The 18,699-nt window shown below is 38.5% G+C and overlaps 1 protein-coding gene across 2 annotated transcripts; it reads left to right on the top strand.

Moving 5' to 3' along the window:
- The first annotated feature begins 2,269 nt into the window (after positions 1 to 2,269).
- On the top strand, positions 2,270 to 18,444 carry LOC108375112 (SH3 domain-binding protein 5-like). Of its 2 annotated transcripts, XM_017631198.1 has the most exons (8): positions 2,270 to 2,705; positions 5,526 to 5,588; positions 9,640 to 9,768; positions 9,886 to 10,039; positions 10,125 to 10,260; positions 16,553 to 16,618; positions 16,774 to 17,167; positions 17,253 to 18,444. In XM_017631198.1, the coding sequence occupies exons 1-8, from the start codon at positions 2,664 to 2,666 to the stop codon at positions 18,018 to 18,020; spliced, it is 1,752 nt and encodes a 583-aa protein (XP_017486687.1). In that variant the 5' UTR covers positions 2,270 to 2,663; the 3' UTR covers positions 18,021 to 18,444. The 2 variants fall into 2 exon arrangements, with proteins under 2 accessions (XP_017486687.1, XP_017486689.1); XM_017631200.1 differs by lacking the exon at positions 16,553 to 16,618.
- Positions 18,445 to 18,699: the final 255 nt, after the last annotated feature.

Below are 18,699 nucleotides of genomic sequence, written 5' to 3'. Positions count from 1 at the left end.
AAACCTTTTATAAAAAAGTTAATAGAGGCTAAGAATAGATCTTTGGGGTATTCACAACAGTGTCGTAAGTGTCATATTGTTGTACCTCGTAAACTTTAAACGCTTATAAAGTATATTACGGGGGTTCAGAAATTACCATCAAAGTCATATTATGAATTTTCGCAGTGTTTAAAAATAGTTGGTTGTGGTTTCAGGTTTTCTAAACATTTATTTAAGCTTTTAAAGTTAACGTCATACAACAATACGACACTTACGACACCGTTGTGAATACCTCAATTGAATTTTCTGATTTTGATCATTATTGGATGTTAATATTACGTAGTAAGATGGTAAATAACAAGTTTGCAACCTACTCCACTAAAGATTATTTTTTTAATAAAGGGTCTGATGAGAATGCAATATTGATTTTCTTTTGTTTTTTGTTTGTAAAGCCTTTATATTGAATGAACAAAAGATCTCTCGAAAATCAGATGCACTTTTCGACATGTGACTACGTTCCAAAAAAAAATAAAAAATCGTCAAAGGCAAACGATAGTATGCAAGGAAGTTTTCAGAGATCTGTCCTTCAGGTAGGCTTGGTCGAGTTAAAAGTCTTGTTCGTCCTCAAAGCATTAAAAATGTACCGATAATTATGTTGAGTTTCCTTTGGGTCCAATATGGACATCATCGGTCTGCTTTTCTTATCAGTATTTACTTAGATGTTTAATGTTATGCAAGCATTCACACTATCTCGATTTCGGACCCATTCTTGATTTCACATTTAAATTATTTAGTTTTTCTTCGAAAAATTTTTACTGAAATTAGGTATGCCAAATTGAGAAAAAATCGGTAACATCTCTAGTTTATGGCTAAAGTGTTGAGTGACTTACTTACATACATCATAGTGCTTATGCCAGCCGTACGAAATTGTTAAGAAATATTAATAAAAACTTATGAAAGTGAAAAAATATTTAATTTTTCAATCTCGGGGGAGCATATAAAAAGGTGACTAGCCTTGCCTATAGTTAAAATAAAATAATTTATATAAGAGCGTTGTTTTTTTTATATTTCAGTGCAACTTTTTGAGTCGTACTGTACGATTTGCGCCAGCTATAATAAAAGTTTGATAAATAAAATCCCACCGAGCAAAAATATCCCCTCACTTATTGACAAGTTAACGAAATATAAACAATAACAAAACAGCACCTGTCAGTAAGACATAATGAGTAGAGAGCACGTCGCTCAACAAGAACTAAGATACATCACATAGAAAAAAACATGCATATGTATATTTGTATATGCTCTGAGATTCCGACAAAGTTGGGAAAAGCAAAGAAACTACCAATGAGAGTTTTCACAAACCCTGCAATGCAACGCAACAAAAACTTTGCCCCAAAACAATAACTAGCCAGCAAGTGAATGAGCATATTTCCAGAGTGCTAACCTTTTTCACGCATATTTTACTCAGCTTGACGCCCAGCGGATAGCACGACTACATGGCCGGCTCTGGGCCTAGTCAAATCCGCAACGAGTTAAATAACAGTAAATTGTGGTGGGAGCTTTTAAGTGCTGTCGCCACCCAAAAATAAAGGCCACAGCCGCAGCCAAAGCGACGACACAGCTACGAATACTTTTAAAAACGGTCAACAACTTTAAGGTAACACTCATCGTTGGTAGTGTGTGGTGAAAATCCGTCGCGAGCGGCAGACAATGTCAAGACAAGACGAGCGAACTAGCCAAGCAAGTCAATCAGCCAACCAGCAACCAGAGCAGTGAAAATGAAATTGCAAAATTCGGTGAAAAATCAAAATGAAGCAAAAAATAAATAGAGCATGTGTTTGGAAAACGGAGAAAAATATTGAAAAAATGTATTGGAGAATTTAAATATTCGCTTAAAACACAAGAATAGATAGCATATTCCCAGAGAATTGTTCGTAAGTCTGCTGCGCGGTGCTGAGCTATACAAAAATAATATATATTGCTGATTTTTTCGCAGCTACTACTACCAAAGTTGTATACATACATACATATATTATTACGACAGTATTTTTCACAATTATTTAGTACATATTTAAAAATATATTGCTATTAGATTTTTAGTATACAATTTATTACTGTAAAAGAAGTGAAAAGTGTAAACGTTAAACGCGTTGTGAAAAAAATAAAAGCAATAGCCTTAAAGCACTGAAATAAATCAATAACGCTATGTCAACGGAAAGCAATACCCCGGTGGACCCCAGAGTGCAGGCAAGTAAAAAAAAAANTTGCAAAATTCGGTGAAAAATCAAAATGAAGCAAAAAATAAATAGAGCATGTGTTTGGAAAACGGAGAAAAATATTGAAAAAATGTATTGGAGAATTTAAATATTCGCTTAAAACACAAGAATAGATAGCATATTCCCAGAGAATTGTCGTAAGTCTGCTGTGCGGTGCTGAGCTATACAAAAATAATATATACTGCTGATTTTTTCGCAGCTACTACTACCAAAGTTGTATACCTACATAAATATATTATTACGACAGTATTTTTCAAAATTATTTAGTACGTATTTAAAATTATATTGCTATTAGATTTTTAGTATACAATTTATTACTCTAAAAGAAGTGAAAAGTGTAAACGTTAAACGCGCTGTGAAAAAAATAAAAGCAATAGCCTTAAAGCACTGAAATAAATCAATAACGCTATGTCAACGGAAAGCAATACCCCGGTGGACCCCAGAGTGCAGGCAAGTAAAAAAAAAAAAAACCAAGAAAAAACAAATTTAGATGAGCATAAAAATAAAAATTAATTGCTAAGACTTGTAATTTCTACGATTCCCTTGGTGTGCAAGATTTGACGGTCATAAACGGATTTTGTCTTATCTGACAATGACCCATGAGAGGGAAAANAAATTAATTGCTAAGAATTGTAATTTCTACGATTCCCTTGGTGTGCATTTGCACAAGATTTGACGGTCATAAACGGATTTTGTCTTATCTGACAATGACCCATGAGAGGGAAAATAAATAAGAAAAACTTGCATGCAGAGGAATGTGAATTAATGAATTTGCACCTACATACATACATATCGAGCATAATGTACATACATACGCATATGTATACTACATGTCGTCGTTTAAAATACAAAACCGNGAATGAATTTGCACCTACAATACATATCGAGCATAATGTTCATACATACGCATATGTATACTACATGTCGTCGTTTAAAATACAAAACCGCGTAACTGACATTTGCTGCCAAAAATTTGATTTGCTCATACAAGCTCTTGGCCCAATCCTATCCATTCGTCCTGAAATATACTAGCCATAAATGCGATTTTTTTTTATAAAAACGAGAACCATTTTGAAATTTGAGTATATTCACTCTCTAGAAAATAATTTATGCAACCTCACATAGGCGGTTTTGCATTATCTTGATACGCGGTTTTGCATTTTGTTGATACGCGGTTTTGTACTTTAAGCGACGATATGCATCTATGTATGTATGCACATACATACATACATATGTATTTAGAAATAAAACGTACATGCATTTATACATACATACCTACACAAATACTTATGTATGCCAACATATCATTTGTTTTATTTATTTTTCCTGTTAGTACAAATGTACCAACTTTTGGGCGTAAGTACATATGTATGTATGTACATACATAAGTACATACGTATGATGATGTAGTATGATGTAGTCCAATGTAGTGCATATTTCAAAATTTATATAGCCCATTTACTTAACTTTACCCGTGCGTAGCTCTTGGCAGTTTGCCGTATTTAACTGGCCATAAACGCAAGTTTCTTTCTTTATACAAACATACGAGTATGTATGTATGTAGTTATGTATGTATGTACATACTTATTTTCGTATTTTAGATTTTTAGTGTTATGTGTTAGTAACACTTTCAACGCTTGTTTTGCGTTTNTTTACAAACATACGAGTATGTATGTATGTATGTATGTATGTATGTATGTATGTATGTACATACTTATTTTCGTATTTTAGATTTTTAGTGTTATGTGTTAGTAACACTTTCAACGCTTGTTTTGCGTTTCTGATGTCATTTGCCGGTAGAAATTAAGAGACAAATATATTTGGCATAAAAACATCCTAACCCGAAAAATAAAAAATGCGAAAACGGAAAGTTTTAAACATTTTAGTTGTTCGCATTGAACAAAATAAATGATGATTTCAAAATAGAAAGTGCAATCCTAAAATGTTACCCAAAANAGAAGGTTTTAAACATTTTAGTTGTTCGCATTGAACAAAAGTAAATGATGATTTCAAAATAGAAAGTGCAATCCTAAAATGTTACCCAAAAATACAAAGATGTCAACAAGTCGTACACTGGCTCCTTACTTTGATAAAAAAGTGATTATTTTCTTGTTATACGCCAATCTATGTACCTTTGCTGCAAGAGTGTCATAATTCCAAAAATCCAAAACTCGAGAAAAATGGCTTTTAAGTTTAGTGTTTACATATGCCCACGTGGTAAACATGAAAACACAAAGTTGAGGTGTGTTGAGTTGAGGTCAAATCTTTTTGACGTGAGTTAAAGAGGGATGATGTGAGTTGGGGTGAGTTAAGGTGAGTTTAGCTGAAGTTAGGTAATATAAGGAGAGATGGGTTTCTCTGAGTTGAGGTGAGCTTAGGAGAGGTAAGTTGAGCTCAGGTGAGATAAGGTGAGGTGAGTAAATAGATGAGTTGAGAAGAGGTGAAATAAAGTGAGGTGGTTCAAGCGCGTCGAGGTGCATTTAAATTAGTTAAGGTGAGGTGAGATGAGTTAAGAGGTGAGGCGAGTTGAGGTGAGATAAGGTGATGTGAGGTGGGTTTGACCCTTTATTTTCATCTCTACTTACTATCGTATTACTCATCACGTAAAAACAAGTTTTTTGGATTATGACATACGTCAGCGTACTCGTTATCCCATTCAGCATATACGACTGACGTATCACGTAATTTTCTTTCGTATGGTTCTGGGCCCGTGACGGGATATTACGATTCGAGCCCCGGTGTTAAATACTTACCACAAAGATCTCCGAACTCGAATAAGAACACTTGAAATATTTTTTTATTATGACACCATTGCAGCGAAGGCACGATATGTAGTTGCTAAGCAAAAGCAAATATGAGTAAATTTGCAAGGAAAATAACTATCAGTCTTACCAGATAAATATAGGACAGGCTGACGTCCAAAACAAACATTTTCGGATTATGACAATTCATACAACTAAGCAATTACATATCCACTATTTGAAAGGCTGTTGCAGCACTTTATTCTGCGTTGACAGGATAAAAGGCAAGCCAACGCCCACTCACTTCCCTCGCCCACTGTTACGTAGTCGACACCTTAAAATTGCGTCCACAAAGCATAATATATTATATTTATTTATACCCACGAACTTTTCACTACGTAACATTATTTGTATATTTACTGATATGTATGTCCTGCGTTTATATGTATATATTGACATACATACATGCATGCATGCCAAAGGAAACGGAAACTCCAATACATTAATATTTCTTTTGCATATCTTTCAGGTTGAACTAGAGAAACTGAACACAGCAACAGACAATATCAACAAATATGAAGTGGAACTCGATGTGAGTATCGATTTTTTTCATTACATAATAGTATACGCAAATTTGCCATAAAAATAATAGCACTGGTTTACAGCAAAAATTTTCAATGGATGCCACTATCCAATTCCTATAAAGAATTGTTCGCTGATTTCGAAAATCGACTTAATTTTTTATTCTATGGATAAGTTTTCAAGATATTTTCACTTTACCGTTATTCAGTTATCTCGAAAACGTATCCATAAAAAAAAAATTAAATCAACTCTTTTTTTTACATATCAAATTTTAATATAACTGCAGAGACGCGGGTTTGATGATTTCTTGCGGGATTGGATGCCCTAGTAGTAATGTTTGAAATATTTAAAGCTCTACCCAGAACTGCAGCGGTCCAAGGTATAGCGGTTGACGGTTAACCGCTGTCAAAATTAAAGCTCCCAAAGACCTATGGAATGGCATATATTTAATTGTGACGGTAGCGTTTTTACCGTCGGCGCTTTTCGGTTCATTTAAGTTTATTTCTAGTTTTACCGTCCAGCAGGGGCGACATATTTTTTATTGAGTATTTTTGGCAGCCGCTGTGGTGTATGTAGTGGTAAGCAGTGCGCGCTTCCACTCCGCATGGCCTGGGTTCAAGCCGTGATCAAAGCAACATCGCAAAAAAAATTTTTCTTAACAGCGGTCGTCCCTCGGCAGGCAATGGCAAACCTCCGAGCGTATTTCTGCCATGAAAAACAGCTTCTCATAAAAATACAATCGCCGTTCAGAGTCGGCGTAAAACTGTAGGTCCCTCCTCTTGTGTGACAACATCAAGCCGCACGCCACAAATCGGAGGAGAAGCTCGGCCAAACACTTACATATATTCTTATGTGTAAGCGCCAATCTATTATTATTATTATTTTCCGCTGGAAACGCCTATACATATGTCTATACTTTGTGATGCCAATTAAAACACTTACCACGACATGAACAAACACTTATTAAAGTGCAAAGTAGTGCTGGAAAACTATCGATAGTATCGATGGTTTTTAACTATCGAAAACATCGATAGTTTTGTAAGCACTATCGATAGTTTTCACTCATACATAAATATTCAGTAAGAGTAAAAGNGTGATCAAAGCAACATCGCAAAAAAAATTTTTCTTAACAGCGGTCGTCCCTCGGCAGGCAATGGCAAACCTCCGAGCGTATTTCTGCCATGAAAAACAGCTTCTCATAAAAATACAATCGCCGTTCAGAGTCGGCGTAAAACTGTAGGTCCCTCCTCTTGTGTGACAACATCAAGCCGCACGCCACAAATCGGAGGAGAAGCTCGGCCAAACACTTACATATATTCTTATGTGTAAGCGCCAATCTATTATTATTATTATTTTCCGCTGGAAACGCCTATACATATGTCTATACTTTGTGATGCCAATTAAAACACTTACCACGACATGAACAAACACTTATTAAAGTGCAAAGTAGTGCTGGAAAACTATCGATAGTATCGATGGTTTTTAACTATCGAAAACATCGATAGTTTTGTAAGCACTATCGATAGTTTTCACTCATACATAAATATTCAGTAAGAGTAAAAGACGGCGGTACCTGTTTCATCTTGTGAGTCGGAAAGGTTATTTAGCAAAGCAGGGCAAATAATTTCAGAGCACAGATGCTGCTTGAAGCCAAAAATCGTTGATAAACTTTTATTCCTTAACAAAAATATGCAATTCTGATCTCATTTTCAATAAAAGTTGTTATGTAAAATTTTTGGACTTTTTGAACAAAACTATTTTTTTCCTTTTCTCTATCACGTATCTACAAGCTGTGTACATGGTAGACAATAGTTACCTCTCGCCTAGAGTTAGTTTTCTATCTCGAATTGTTGTCAACGTTTGTTGTATGTGTATACATATGTATTTATATCAAAAATGTAGAAAATATAGTTGGCGCCATCAGCGTAGCACTAACTCTTCGTCGATTTGACAGCTTTCACCTATTTGTTCACGTCATGAAATACATTTTCGCATTATGGACAAGAATTAAATTTTTAAATTGTACTTATTTGGCGAAAAAAGTTTTACATAAAAGTAGACAAATGTACCTAACAATTAAACATCGCAACCTCTCTCTTCGGTACTATGTGTACTTTTGGACTCACATCAAACAATCTTTAATATTTCCTTGAAAGGAGTTTCTCCGAACAGTTCCAGCCAAACTACTATATATGTATGTATGTATATGTAGGTATTCACCAAGTTGAGCCAGTGGCCTGGCACTATGGCAAAAGAGCAGATTACCTCAAGCAACGACTGTTGCCAGAGTGCCAGGCCATTTGTTTTAATCAATGGTTATGGCTCTTGCCAAAGGAGAGAGGCCATTGGAAAAGTCGTTGGAATGCCTATGAAAATAAGAGAAAATTTTCCGATAAGTCATTTTGCTACGTTTTAAACCTGCCTCAAATGGTATGATTGTACCGAATAATTAAATCGTTTATCGTCTTAGCCATTTCAAAATTTAGCAAACTGTGATGAAATTCATAGAACTCTATTGAGTGTTTACACGTCTCTAGCGAAATTTTAGTTTAACAGCCTTAAAGCGCAGTTACCCACGGACGTAAAAACGGAGAACGTGTCAGCTGACACGATCTATCTTATGGGATCTGCGTGTTAACAAAAACTCACCACCGCATGACCGTGACGTAGACGTTGCTTCTCTCTCTTTCTATCAACAGCATACTTGATATCTTTCTACGTACTTGTACGCTACGCTGCGTACACGTTCGTGGGCAACCGCGCTCTTATTCTGTATCACGAACGATAGGCACCACGAACGATTCGTCTGCAGAGGAATGCTTCAAAAATTAGTCCGGCGGCATCATTTTAGTCGGTTTAAACGCAACCGAGACCATTGCAACGTAATGTATGAAAAGCAAGACGAAGACGACCGATAGAGTTTAAAATCGCAATCTGAGAGGTTGTCGTCTGCAGACGAATCGTTCGTTTTGCCTATCGTTCGTGATACAGAATAAGGCCCTAAGTCTCGGGTTTTTCTCTCTATCACGTACGCTTAGCTTTAGACTTTTTTAAACGGCCTCAAGACTGTGTGAACAGCTGTAATACTCATTCGAACCACCTGGGGGCCCCAATAGCGTAACGCTGTGGTGGGTTCCGGGACATGAAGGGTTCTAAGGCAACGAAAGGACTGACTATCTCGCAAAGCGTTGAGCGGAGATGCACTGGCATGGTCACGAGCCTTTCTGCGGTACATCCAAAGGACACCCTGAAGAATTACTTGGGAGCTCCGAAGAATCTCAGATTTCTGCCCTCTGGCGGAAGAGGGAATTAGGCAATCAAGAGATCGCCGAAAGACTCTTTGAACCTACCTACCTACTGGCTAACTGACAGGACACTGCAAGTTGAGGTATCATTTGACTAAATGGGGCTTTCTCTAGAGACGGAATGCAGGTTTTGTTGGCTGGTGGAAGAAACCCCAGAGCATATTCTACATGGCTGCTCACGTATTACGAACTTTGTCTTCTCCATCCAAAAATTAGAACATGGTAGTCTCCGAAGTGCTTAACTTCCGAAATAACCTAAGGTTGGGGTGATTACAATTAGGGTTTAGCACAATAGTAGATCTTCATAGGTCGATGTGCGAGTATTCCCGACATGTTAGCGGCCTTTGAAGTCGCTTTCAATGAAGTTGGCCAGCTGACTTCTTTCGTTAAACTTTTGATTCAACTAATCGCCTGTGAAAGTTGAATCATGTATGAAGTGGATTGTGGCAGAAGGGCACCTCTCTGCAAATTGAAATTTTATTCTCCCGAAATATTGCCTCTTCTTTTTAGTTAAGATCAGGTTATCAGTCTGCCACCGAGTATTCCTATTCCTATAAATATTTTTCAATCGCAAACAAAAAAACAATGAAAATTATTTCGAAATCTACCAGGTGTACGATGCCAATCCACGCGAAAAAGTGTACCTTAAAAAAAGCAGCAAACTTATTGTTTCCATTTATTTTAGTAAAAAAAGCATTTTGTAATAAAAAAATATCCAACATCCATATAAATTGTTTTCCTACATTTCTTCACTAGGAGGCAAAATGTGATTTCAAGCGCATATTGGCCGAGAGTGAGGTGCGCATCAAACAGGCTGCACACAAATTGGGTAACTCAATTGAGGCGGCCAAGCCCTATTACGAGTCGCGTATCTATGCAGCGCAAGTGAGTACCGTTGAAATGTCTTCTTTTCATTTCTATTGTAATCATATTTTCATATTTTCTGAAATATAACTTTATTTAAATATGTAACACCTGGAAAATGTGTGCGATTTTTTTTAGTTGGCCAAGGAAACACAGCAAGCGGCGGTAAATTACGAAAAAGCTAAATCGATACACACCGCTGCCAAGGAAATGGTATATTTGGCGGAACAGGGTTTGGGTGAAAAGGCAACACTGGATACCGCCTGCCAAGAAATGCTCAGTCACGCCACCAGTAAGAACAACAACAAAACACATATTGCAAATTCCATGAAGCATGTAATGCTATTTTCGTTCCTTTTTACTATTTCCCTGCGCAGCCAGGGTGAATCAATCTCAGGTGGATGTAACGGATGCACGAAATACTTTGAAAATGTGTCAACTGAAGTTGGAAGTGGCCAACAATCGAGTGGGCAAATTACAAGGACAACTTAAGCAGGCTATACGTGCGTCGAGGTGAGTTTTTAATCGCACAATTTTAGCCGCACTGTAAATCATTGTATGATATTATGCACCCGAAGACTCATGCACGCATATGCAGGACATATACGAGGGGAGGTTAAAAAGTTTTGAGCCTATGGTATTAAAATATCTAATAGAAATGTTCAAGCATTTTATTTTTCTATACACGGTGTCCTATACCCCCTCCACCCTCTCTAAAACAAAGGGAAATAATTTAATTGAAAAACGCAAAATAAGACCTACCAAGTCGGAGATGCTCTATCTTTGGGGGTATTACCGACCTTCAAACTTTAACTCATCCTGGACTTCTGAAATGAATGCAAATGGTTTTATTGGAAAACGAAAATATATGAACTATCAAGTCGGGAATGCTCTATCTTTTCGTCATTGAAATGGAAAGAGAAGAATTTGGCTTCACTTGGCATTTCCAATTTGCGTCAGTTGGCACAGAAGAAGCGTCCTTTGTTGAACTCAGCCAAAAGCGCTTATTCGGTTACAATGCCAAAGAAAAATTAGAAGATTAGCGACTTCCGGTTTCAACCGGAAGTCCATTGTTTCAATCGTATGTCCATTCCAAATGGAAAATTTGTGGTAACAACATTGATGTCTATTTTAAAAAAATGGACATCCGGTCAGTTAAACCCACTTCCGGTCGCAACCGGAAGTCGCTAATCTTCTTCTTCTGTATAACAGTTGATTCATGCAGGAGTTGCTCGCCACGATACTTGAATAGCTCAGCTGGCAGGCTATCAGCTCCAGCAGCTGTGTTGTTTTACAGAAGCGTTATTGCTATTCGTACCTCGTCATAGTCGGGCAGAGGAACAACGACTCCGTTATCATCGTTTGGGGGCTCAGATCCCAGCGTGGCCCTGTAGACGGCATCTTTTTTCTCTGCAGTTTCCTGACACTTCTCATCGTACCGTTTGGCCGTTTGTTGTGATTGCAGCTTTTCGACGTTAAGCTTTCCTTGCATATTTGGGCGCACATTTTTTGCTGCACGGAGGCGGATGCGTATCTTGGCTGCAACAAGATAGTGGTCCGTGTCGATGTTTGTGCCTCGGAGTATATGTACGTCTAAAACACTGGAAGCATGCATTCCGTCTATCACTACATGATCGATTTAGTTTTGTCGTTTTTGATCCATAGATAGCCACGTAGTTTGATGAAGTCGCTAATACCCAAAAATACACAGAGCAACCCCGATTTGGTAGGTCATATTTTTAATTTTTTCAATAATTTCCCTGCATTTTAGAGTGGCTGGACGGGTAGTCTAGGATACCCTGTATAATCTCCATCTAATTCAATGCACTTTTTACATTTATCATAACCTAATACCGCCCTGATTTCTTCTTGACTCGAAAATCTTCGTCCGCAGAGTTTTTTTCCCCCTGGGGGCCAGTTTTAAACTGTATGCATCTCGCGTAGTTNCTCTAATTCAATGCACTTTTTACATTTATCATAACCTAATACCGCCCTGATTTCTTCTTGACTCGAAAATCTTCGTCCGCAGAGTTTTTTTTCCCCCTGGGGGCCAGTTTTAAACTGTATGCATCTCGCGTAGTTTCTCGACAACAACCTGACGCACTTTTGTCAACAATGTGGCATAATAGTCTCCGTCCATTGTAGTTCTTTTATTTTAGACTAGCTGTACCCTGCCATGCTTTGCTGTGGCATATTCCTGTTATATAGATGATAAATTATTATATTTGTTGTTTTTCCATTGGCTGCATAGATATCAAGGATATCTGGTTTGCTGACACAGGAACACGCAACATCCAAAGTTCGACCTGGAGCATTATTGATTGTGTTTCCGAATGTCAATCGAATTGGGAGTTGCAATCTTTTAAATTGAAATGGTGTATCGGTCGGAATCATGGGAATTCTTCACCTTTGAAAGGCTACGTTAAAATCTTTACACTACTTTCTTCATCAATTTCTTAAGTGCGAGTCGCATGCCGTTGCAAAGATTTGGCTGATTAATATTCCGCAACATGATAGTTGGCACACCTATTTTCAATTTCAGTATGTGGGGTCTCCCTGGAAGATCAATCGAGTTCAAAAATTTCGTTGGATGGTCTTTTTCCATAACGGTGTTTATCGACGTATATGCTATTTCCTCACGTTGAATGCTGGATTGAATAACATTAGTGGTATTCACCAAAGTGAGCAAGTGGCCTGGCAGTCTGGTAAAAGAGCTGATCAGGTCAAGCAACGACTGTTTTCTATACCACTATTTTTTTTATTATTTAGTTGATAGACATCCTTATTCTTCGCAGCAAGAATAGCCCGTTAACTGAGCCAATCGTGACTCCTGTAATTAATTTTCTAATAAATAAACATTCTTTCGATCAGTTCTCCTTAATCGAGAAACTACAGACAATGTTTGCATAAAGTCTCCTGCGACCAGTATCAATGCATTTTCGAATGGTTGAACGTTTCCACGCAAATCTCGCAACAATTGATCAAGGAACTCAAGCGATTTTGTATGTGCCATGGTGCACTCATCCCAAACAATGAAATTAAATTTTTGTAATACTTTTTCTATACCGGTTGCTCTGGAAATATTTTACGTGGGAGTTTCGATGATTTATATGTTCAATGCCAGCTCACCTGGTAACAATGTCGCAGCAATTCCAGACGAAGCGATAGCTAAGGTAATGCAATTTTTTATGGAACCGTTGCCAGAATCCATCTGATAAGGAATAATTTCCTAGTACCTCCTGGCGAATCCAAGAAGAAGGTCCCCAACTCTGTCATCTATCATTTGCATATTATTCTTCTACTTTGGCTTTGTAACCACCTAAGCCATTTTGGCCGAGCTCGACAAAGAACGCCAGTCGAGTGGAGTTCTTTCACACCTGGAACTTCGGTTCCTATTGGAAAAACATGTATAAGCCAGCGGAGCAGCTGCATTTTCATTCCCTGCACTATGTACATTTCGTTGAAAATCTCATACAACTCATCGTTCCATCGTCTACGGTAATCCCCGTCGCCCACGCGCAGAAGCCTGTATATCTTCCGTAAGATCTTTCTCTCGAATACTCCAAGAGACGTCTCATCGAATGTTGTGGTTGTCTAAGCTTCTGTGCCGTATAACAGCTCGGGCATGATGAGTGACTTCTAGGCTGCGGTTTTTGTATGTGGAGAAAGGACTTTACTCCCGAATTGCCTACTCAGTCCAAAGTTGCACTTGTTGGCAACAGTGATTCTGCGTGGGTTTTCCATGCTGATATTTTTATCGGTGATAGTGCTGGTTCCCTAATGGATGGCAACTCTCCCAAAAAATATTTCCAACAGTTATCTTTCTTAAACCTCTTTAATTTGATACCAATATTGTAATATTTAATTTATTTTCTCAGCGTAATTTAGTTAAACTTTCAAACAGGTGGCAACCCTAATCACACATATTTTCGGCTAGAAGCCTTCTTAAAACTTCTTAATTTGATACCCACATTGCAATATTTCATTTACTTAATCAACTTAACTGAGTTAAAACTTTAAATTAGGTGGCAACCCTCCTCAAAAATATTTCCATCAGTCATTTTTCTCAAACCTCTTTAATTTGATACCCATATTGTAATAATTAACTTATTTTGTCAATATAATTGGGTTTAAAAATTTTCAAATAGGTGGCAACCCTCCAATTTATGCGATATCATTGGTTCTGGTATTATACCGAACAATACAAAAAATAAATTGTTCAAATCGGTTCAGCCGTTCTCGAGTTTTGACGACCGTGACATACGAACACAACATTTTTATTAATATACATAGATAGTTGATGAACAGAATGCCTTCACAATGCCAAATCACAGTGGTAACGGAAGTTTTTTGATGCCTTGAGCTGGGATCATCTTCCAGCGACTCACTGCCATGCTTGAATTCTTGGCTCCAATGTTTCCAGACTCCCCATGTACTGTAGACATCCCTTCAAATAGAATTAGATTGATTTTACATTAGAATTCTAATGTAGTTTTCGAATCTAAAATCAGGGCTCGAATCGTAACAGTCGTAGACGAGCAGCTCGTTACGTAAAAATGCATATTGTAGTGGAGAGACGAGCAATGATTAGAAACACACTTGACATTAGAAGCCTATAAGAATTCAACGTTAGAATACAATTAGATATCTAACCTTTTTCTCGATATCGAGAACTAAGTCCCCTTTTTGTAGAGAATGCTATAGTTCTCGACAGTTTCTCCAATCGTTAGATAATACATTGGAATTCGCATCGCTTTCAATCGTTCTCTAACCTAAATATTTGTTGGGTTCTTTGAGAGGAATTTGATGACCGCTCTGTAGTGGAATTTCGTATGGCTCAATTTCTGAAGTTGTAATGATGTTAATGACATGATATTCGGTGTTTTTACTTAGGCACAAAAGTTTACAGCCTCCCCTCGTACAATCGTACACACATACATATTATTACGTTCTGGGATGGGCACATATAGTAAATTTTTCCTTACCGGCTTTTACCATAAGTATTTAGTTAGGCATAGAGTTTTAATTGAACGGAGTTGAAACGATAGACAATTGATTATAAACATGTATTTTTATGTGACCCAACAACAGGCCGACTCCTTCAAGTCGATATACGTTCGTCAAGCGCTTGTTGTACATTGTTGAGCACCGATGCGAGATACTCTACTTACGCACGACTCGATGACTTCCTTTCAGTTCGTACTACATGCTTCGAAGCAGAGAATTGTTGAGTTGGTTTCTGCGGTGTTAACGTTGCGATAATGTTCTTGCCCCACAAAAATCCGTTCGGATAACATAGCAGCTATTCGCCATATATGGACCTGTGTTCTGGCAAGTTTTTAAACTTTTGCACTGGGTATCGGATGGTCTTGGCGACTTAACTACCGGCCGGCCGATTGATTTCTATGTAGTTGGAAAAGTTTCTCAGTCTACTGTGCCGAGTTACGACTTAAGGACCCTTCTTTGGCTATCAGACATGACCACCAGAATATCTTTTAGTTTAAATACGATCCAGGTGGGGTGAAGTATGTTGCAGCGGAAGTTCAAAAATGCCTAGTGAAGAGGTTGGCAAGGTTAGCGATATATGTATATAGAAAACTTATAGCAAAGGCCGCCATAATACAATCGTAAGTTCACTTCGGCTGCTAGCAGAGTTAGGTTGGTCATAAACAGATTTAACAGGTTTGGTCTTGGGCGGGTTCAGTGTTTGACTGAAGTATGCCTTGATCTCGTCCGTGGATTTATAGTGATGTCTGCTTACTTGCCTCGGATGGGAGAAGGCTTTGCTTCCAACAACTGTCTGTTCAGATGCTCCCTGATCATAAATTGCTTGTTGAGCATTCAATTGTGATCACCACAGGGCGTTCAAACGTCATCAGAAGGTCTCCAGTTGCGATGTTCTGACAGGTCTATTGCTTCGTTCACTGCCTCGTTCTGGTCCGCGGTGACCAAACAGGCATAATTTAGAACCGGCCTTATGTATGTTGCCAATGTTTGTTTTTTTGCACAAAGGCTACCAACAAGCGACCTTGTTGCGGCTCTGTACTTTGTTGCCAATTGCGGTTGCATAATCGGAGAATGAAAGAAATCTATCCGCAATAACTCTTTGGGGAATTTGTATGATGTTACAACAAAAAAAAATCGGCCGGCCACTATATCTTACAAATCGTGCGCGTTGGATATCCAGGAGGTTTAACAATAACGGGGATAGAGAACCACTCTGTAGAGCCCCTTGTTTAATAATTCTAGACTGGTCCGATTACTCAACGTTTGACCGTATCCGCCGAAGGATGCAGTTTAAATTGGCGACTAAAATAGCTCGCGATTCGCTTAGGCGCGATCACAGAATGAAATTTCACTCTGCCATGATGCTTCTTGCCCGCTGTGTGCATTGCTACCTGGTGGTGGTTGGCTGCGTCTATGAATGATTCAACAGAGCTCTGCATCACGAGATAGTAGAGTAGTTCCCTCAATGATATCACACGAAGAACTGTTTGAATTTTTGAAATGTATGAAAAACAAAATCTTTTGATAATGAAGCTGCAACTCTTTATTGGACCTCGGTTAACCGTATGGTACGTCATGGGTTAAGCTATTGTTTATTTGGAGTTGAAGAGCACTCACTACTTTGTTGGTACTGTGATAAGCGTAATTTGTTGAAGCTTAAATTGATTAAAGTGATTAAGTGTTACTTTGTTTCCTTCCTTTTTATTTCACTAAGTACTCACCTTTCACCGCTAGCTTGGTTTTTACTTAAATTTTTTTGTATAATTTATTTTTCAGTATTTTAATTTTTAACTTTTAGTTTAAGCATTAGACGAGACTTACTTGAATTGAATTCTTTGGTTTATCAGCACCGTTGCAATATTCTGTAAGTATTTCACGAGCTCGGCACGCGTAACAATGACCACTTATTTCTTCCAAATTTAACCATTTACTATTTTTGATTTTCAATAAATTTTTGTAAAATTTAAATTTCCTATTTAACATTCACTTCTAATTTTGCTAAAATGCGCATATTCACAGGCCCTTCTACGAGGCGCGAGCTAACTACAATGGCCTCTTAAAAGCACAAAAGCAAAAAATTAATGAACTAGAAAGCAAAGTCACCGAAGCCAAGATGACTTACAATGAGGCGCTGAAAAACCTCGAGCAGATCTCTGAAGATATACACCGCCAGCGGCAGGAAAAACGTGAGCTGCTCAACGACACGCTCTTGGCAGAGCTACGCATTGCAAGCAATGCCGCAGCAGCAGTGCAAAATTATCAACACTTTCCGTGCGATATTGACGCACCAGACGAGTATTTGCAATTGCCCGCGAAACTTAGCACACAGTCCAGTCCACTGCGACAACGCCGCTTCGACGAGCATGAGTGCCCACATTTGCTACAGGACTTTCCTACGCTCAACCTGAGAGATGTAAGTGGACAGTTCATTGCTACACTTTTTTTTTTTTTATATATATTTGCGTGATTAATAATTGCTTGTTTTCTTTGTGGCAAAGAAACATCCAGGTGGCAGCATGCACAAGTCGGCGAGTACGAGCGCTAGCGGCGACGGTCTCTTCGGGCACACCCCCCTACATGGACCGTACGAAGTGAAGACGAGTGGCAATAGTAGCGTCGGTGGCGGTGGCAGCGGTAGCGCACACGATGCCAGCTCAAGCACCGGCGCCGATGCAGATGAGCAGGATGACATCGAGCAGTGGACTGAGATACGCTTATCGCACTCGGAGAGCACAAGTTCTAGTTACTCAAATCAGTCGCTGCTACACGATCAGCTAGGTGGCGCCGCTGAAGATGCACAATCGCATCACTCCTCGTCATCCTCATCGGACGAGCCGAAGCGCAAAGTCACTTGCACGACGATCTTCCATGAAGATCAGCTCAACAAGAAACAGAGCCTGAGCCAGTGGTTGTCGCGTTCGAACAGCCTGAAAATGTCTGGACGACGTCAAAGTCTGGATCTCCTAATCGATGCAGGTGACAAGGTGAAAGATGTATTTAGTTTCGGTTTCCAGAAGGTGGGGAAAACACTGGAGCGACGTAATAGCGAATCGGAGATGAATGCAGAGAACGCGGAGAGTGGAGGCAGTGCGGCGGCGGGTGCAACGAGCGTTGCCGGTGGTAAAACAACATCGGCTGGTGATTTTTTCCTCTTCTCCAGGTCAGTAGGCAGTGGCGTTGCCAGTAACAGCACTGTTAGTAAAGCTTTGCAAAAAAAGACTGGACTGCTGAGCACACTGCAGAATCGCTTCACCCAATTGATTTAAATGCTAAAAGAATTTATCATTAAAGAGCTAAAAAATCAAGAAAAACTAGTGCTTGCCATTTTAGAAGGAAATATTTGAAAAATTACTGCGGCCAAAATTTGTTTTTCGATATACCGTTATATTAATGTGTAACAAGCATTTATGTACCAGACGAATTTGTGCATGCGTAACGGCATTTGTTTACAAATTTACAAACATACTTATGTATTGTAGAAACATTTTCAAATGCATTTAGTGGAATTTGGGAAATTGCTTGTATTTTTAAGCGAATCTAAAAATCTTTGCAACTTAAAAAAGTTGTTAGCAAATTTGAAAGCAATATCTGACAATACTGAATCGCAAAAGGTAGAATGTTGAAATTGGCAAGTTTTTATACATATAACAACGGTGGGCAAACGCGGCTCTTTGAGCCAAATGCGGCCCTTTGCTTTCTCTTTGCTTAGAACATTTTGGCTCGTTTTACTTTTTAAAATACATATTTCTTTGTTGGACATTCTTTTCCATTGTGTTGTTTTTTTATTCTTTATACAATTTGAGCCCAGCTTTTTCAGCCGACTAGCTTTCAAATGTTTGGAATTAATTGAAGAAGAGAANTATTAAGTGCCGCCACCGAAGAAGTAGTCGGATTTCAGCGAGCTCGAAAGAACAACTGGTGGCCGCCTATAGGGCCACACTGCGC

The sequence above is a fragment of the Rhagoletis zephyria genome, unplaced genomic scaffold (assembly GCF_001687245.7).
Source record: "Rhagoletis zephyria isolate East Lansing unplaced genomic scaffold, Rhagoletis_zephyria_1.1 Rzeph_scaffold_08527, whole genome shotgun sequence".
Classification (NCBI taxonomy): domain Eukaryota; kingdom Metazoa; phylum Arthropoda; class Insecta; order Diptera; family Tephritidae; genus Rhagoletis; species Rhagoletis zephyria.
The sequence above is the reverse complement of the archived record's forward strand: the minus strand, read 5'-3'. Positions and strand labels throughout refer to the sequence as shown.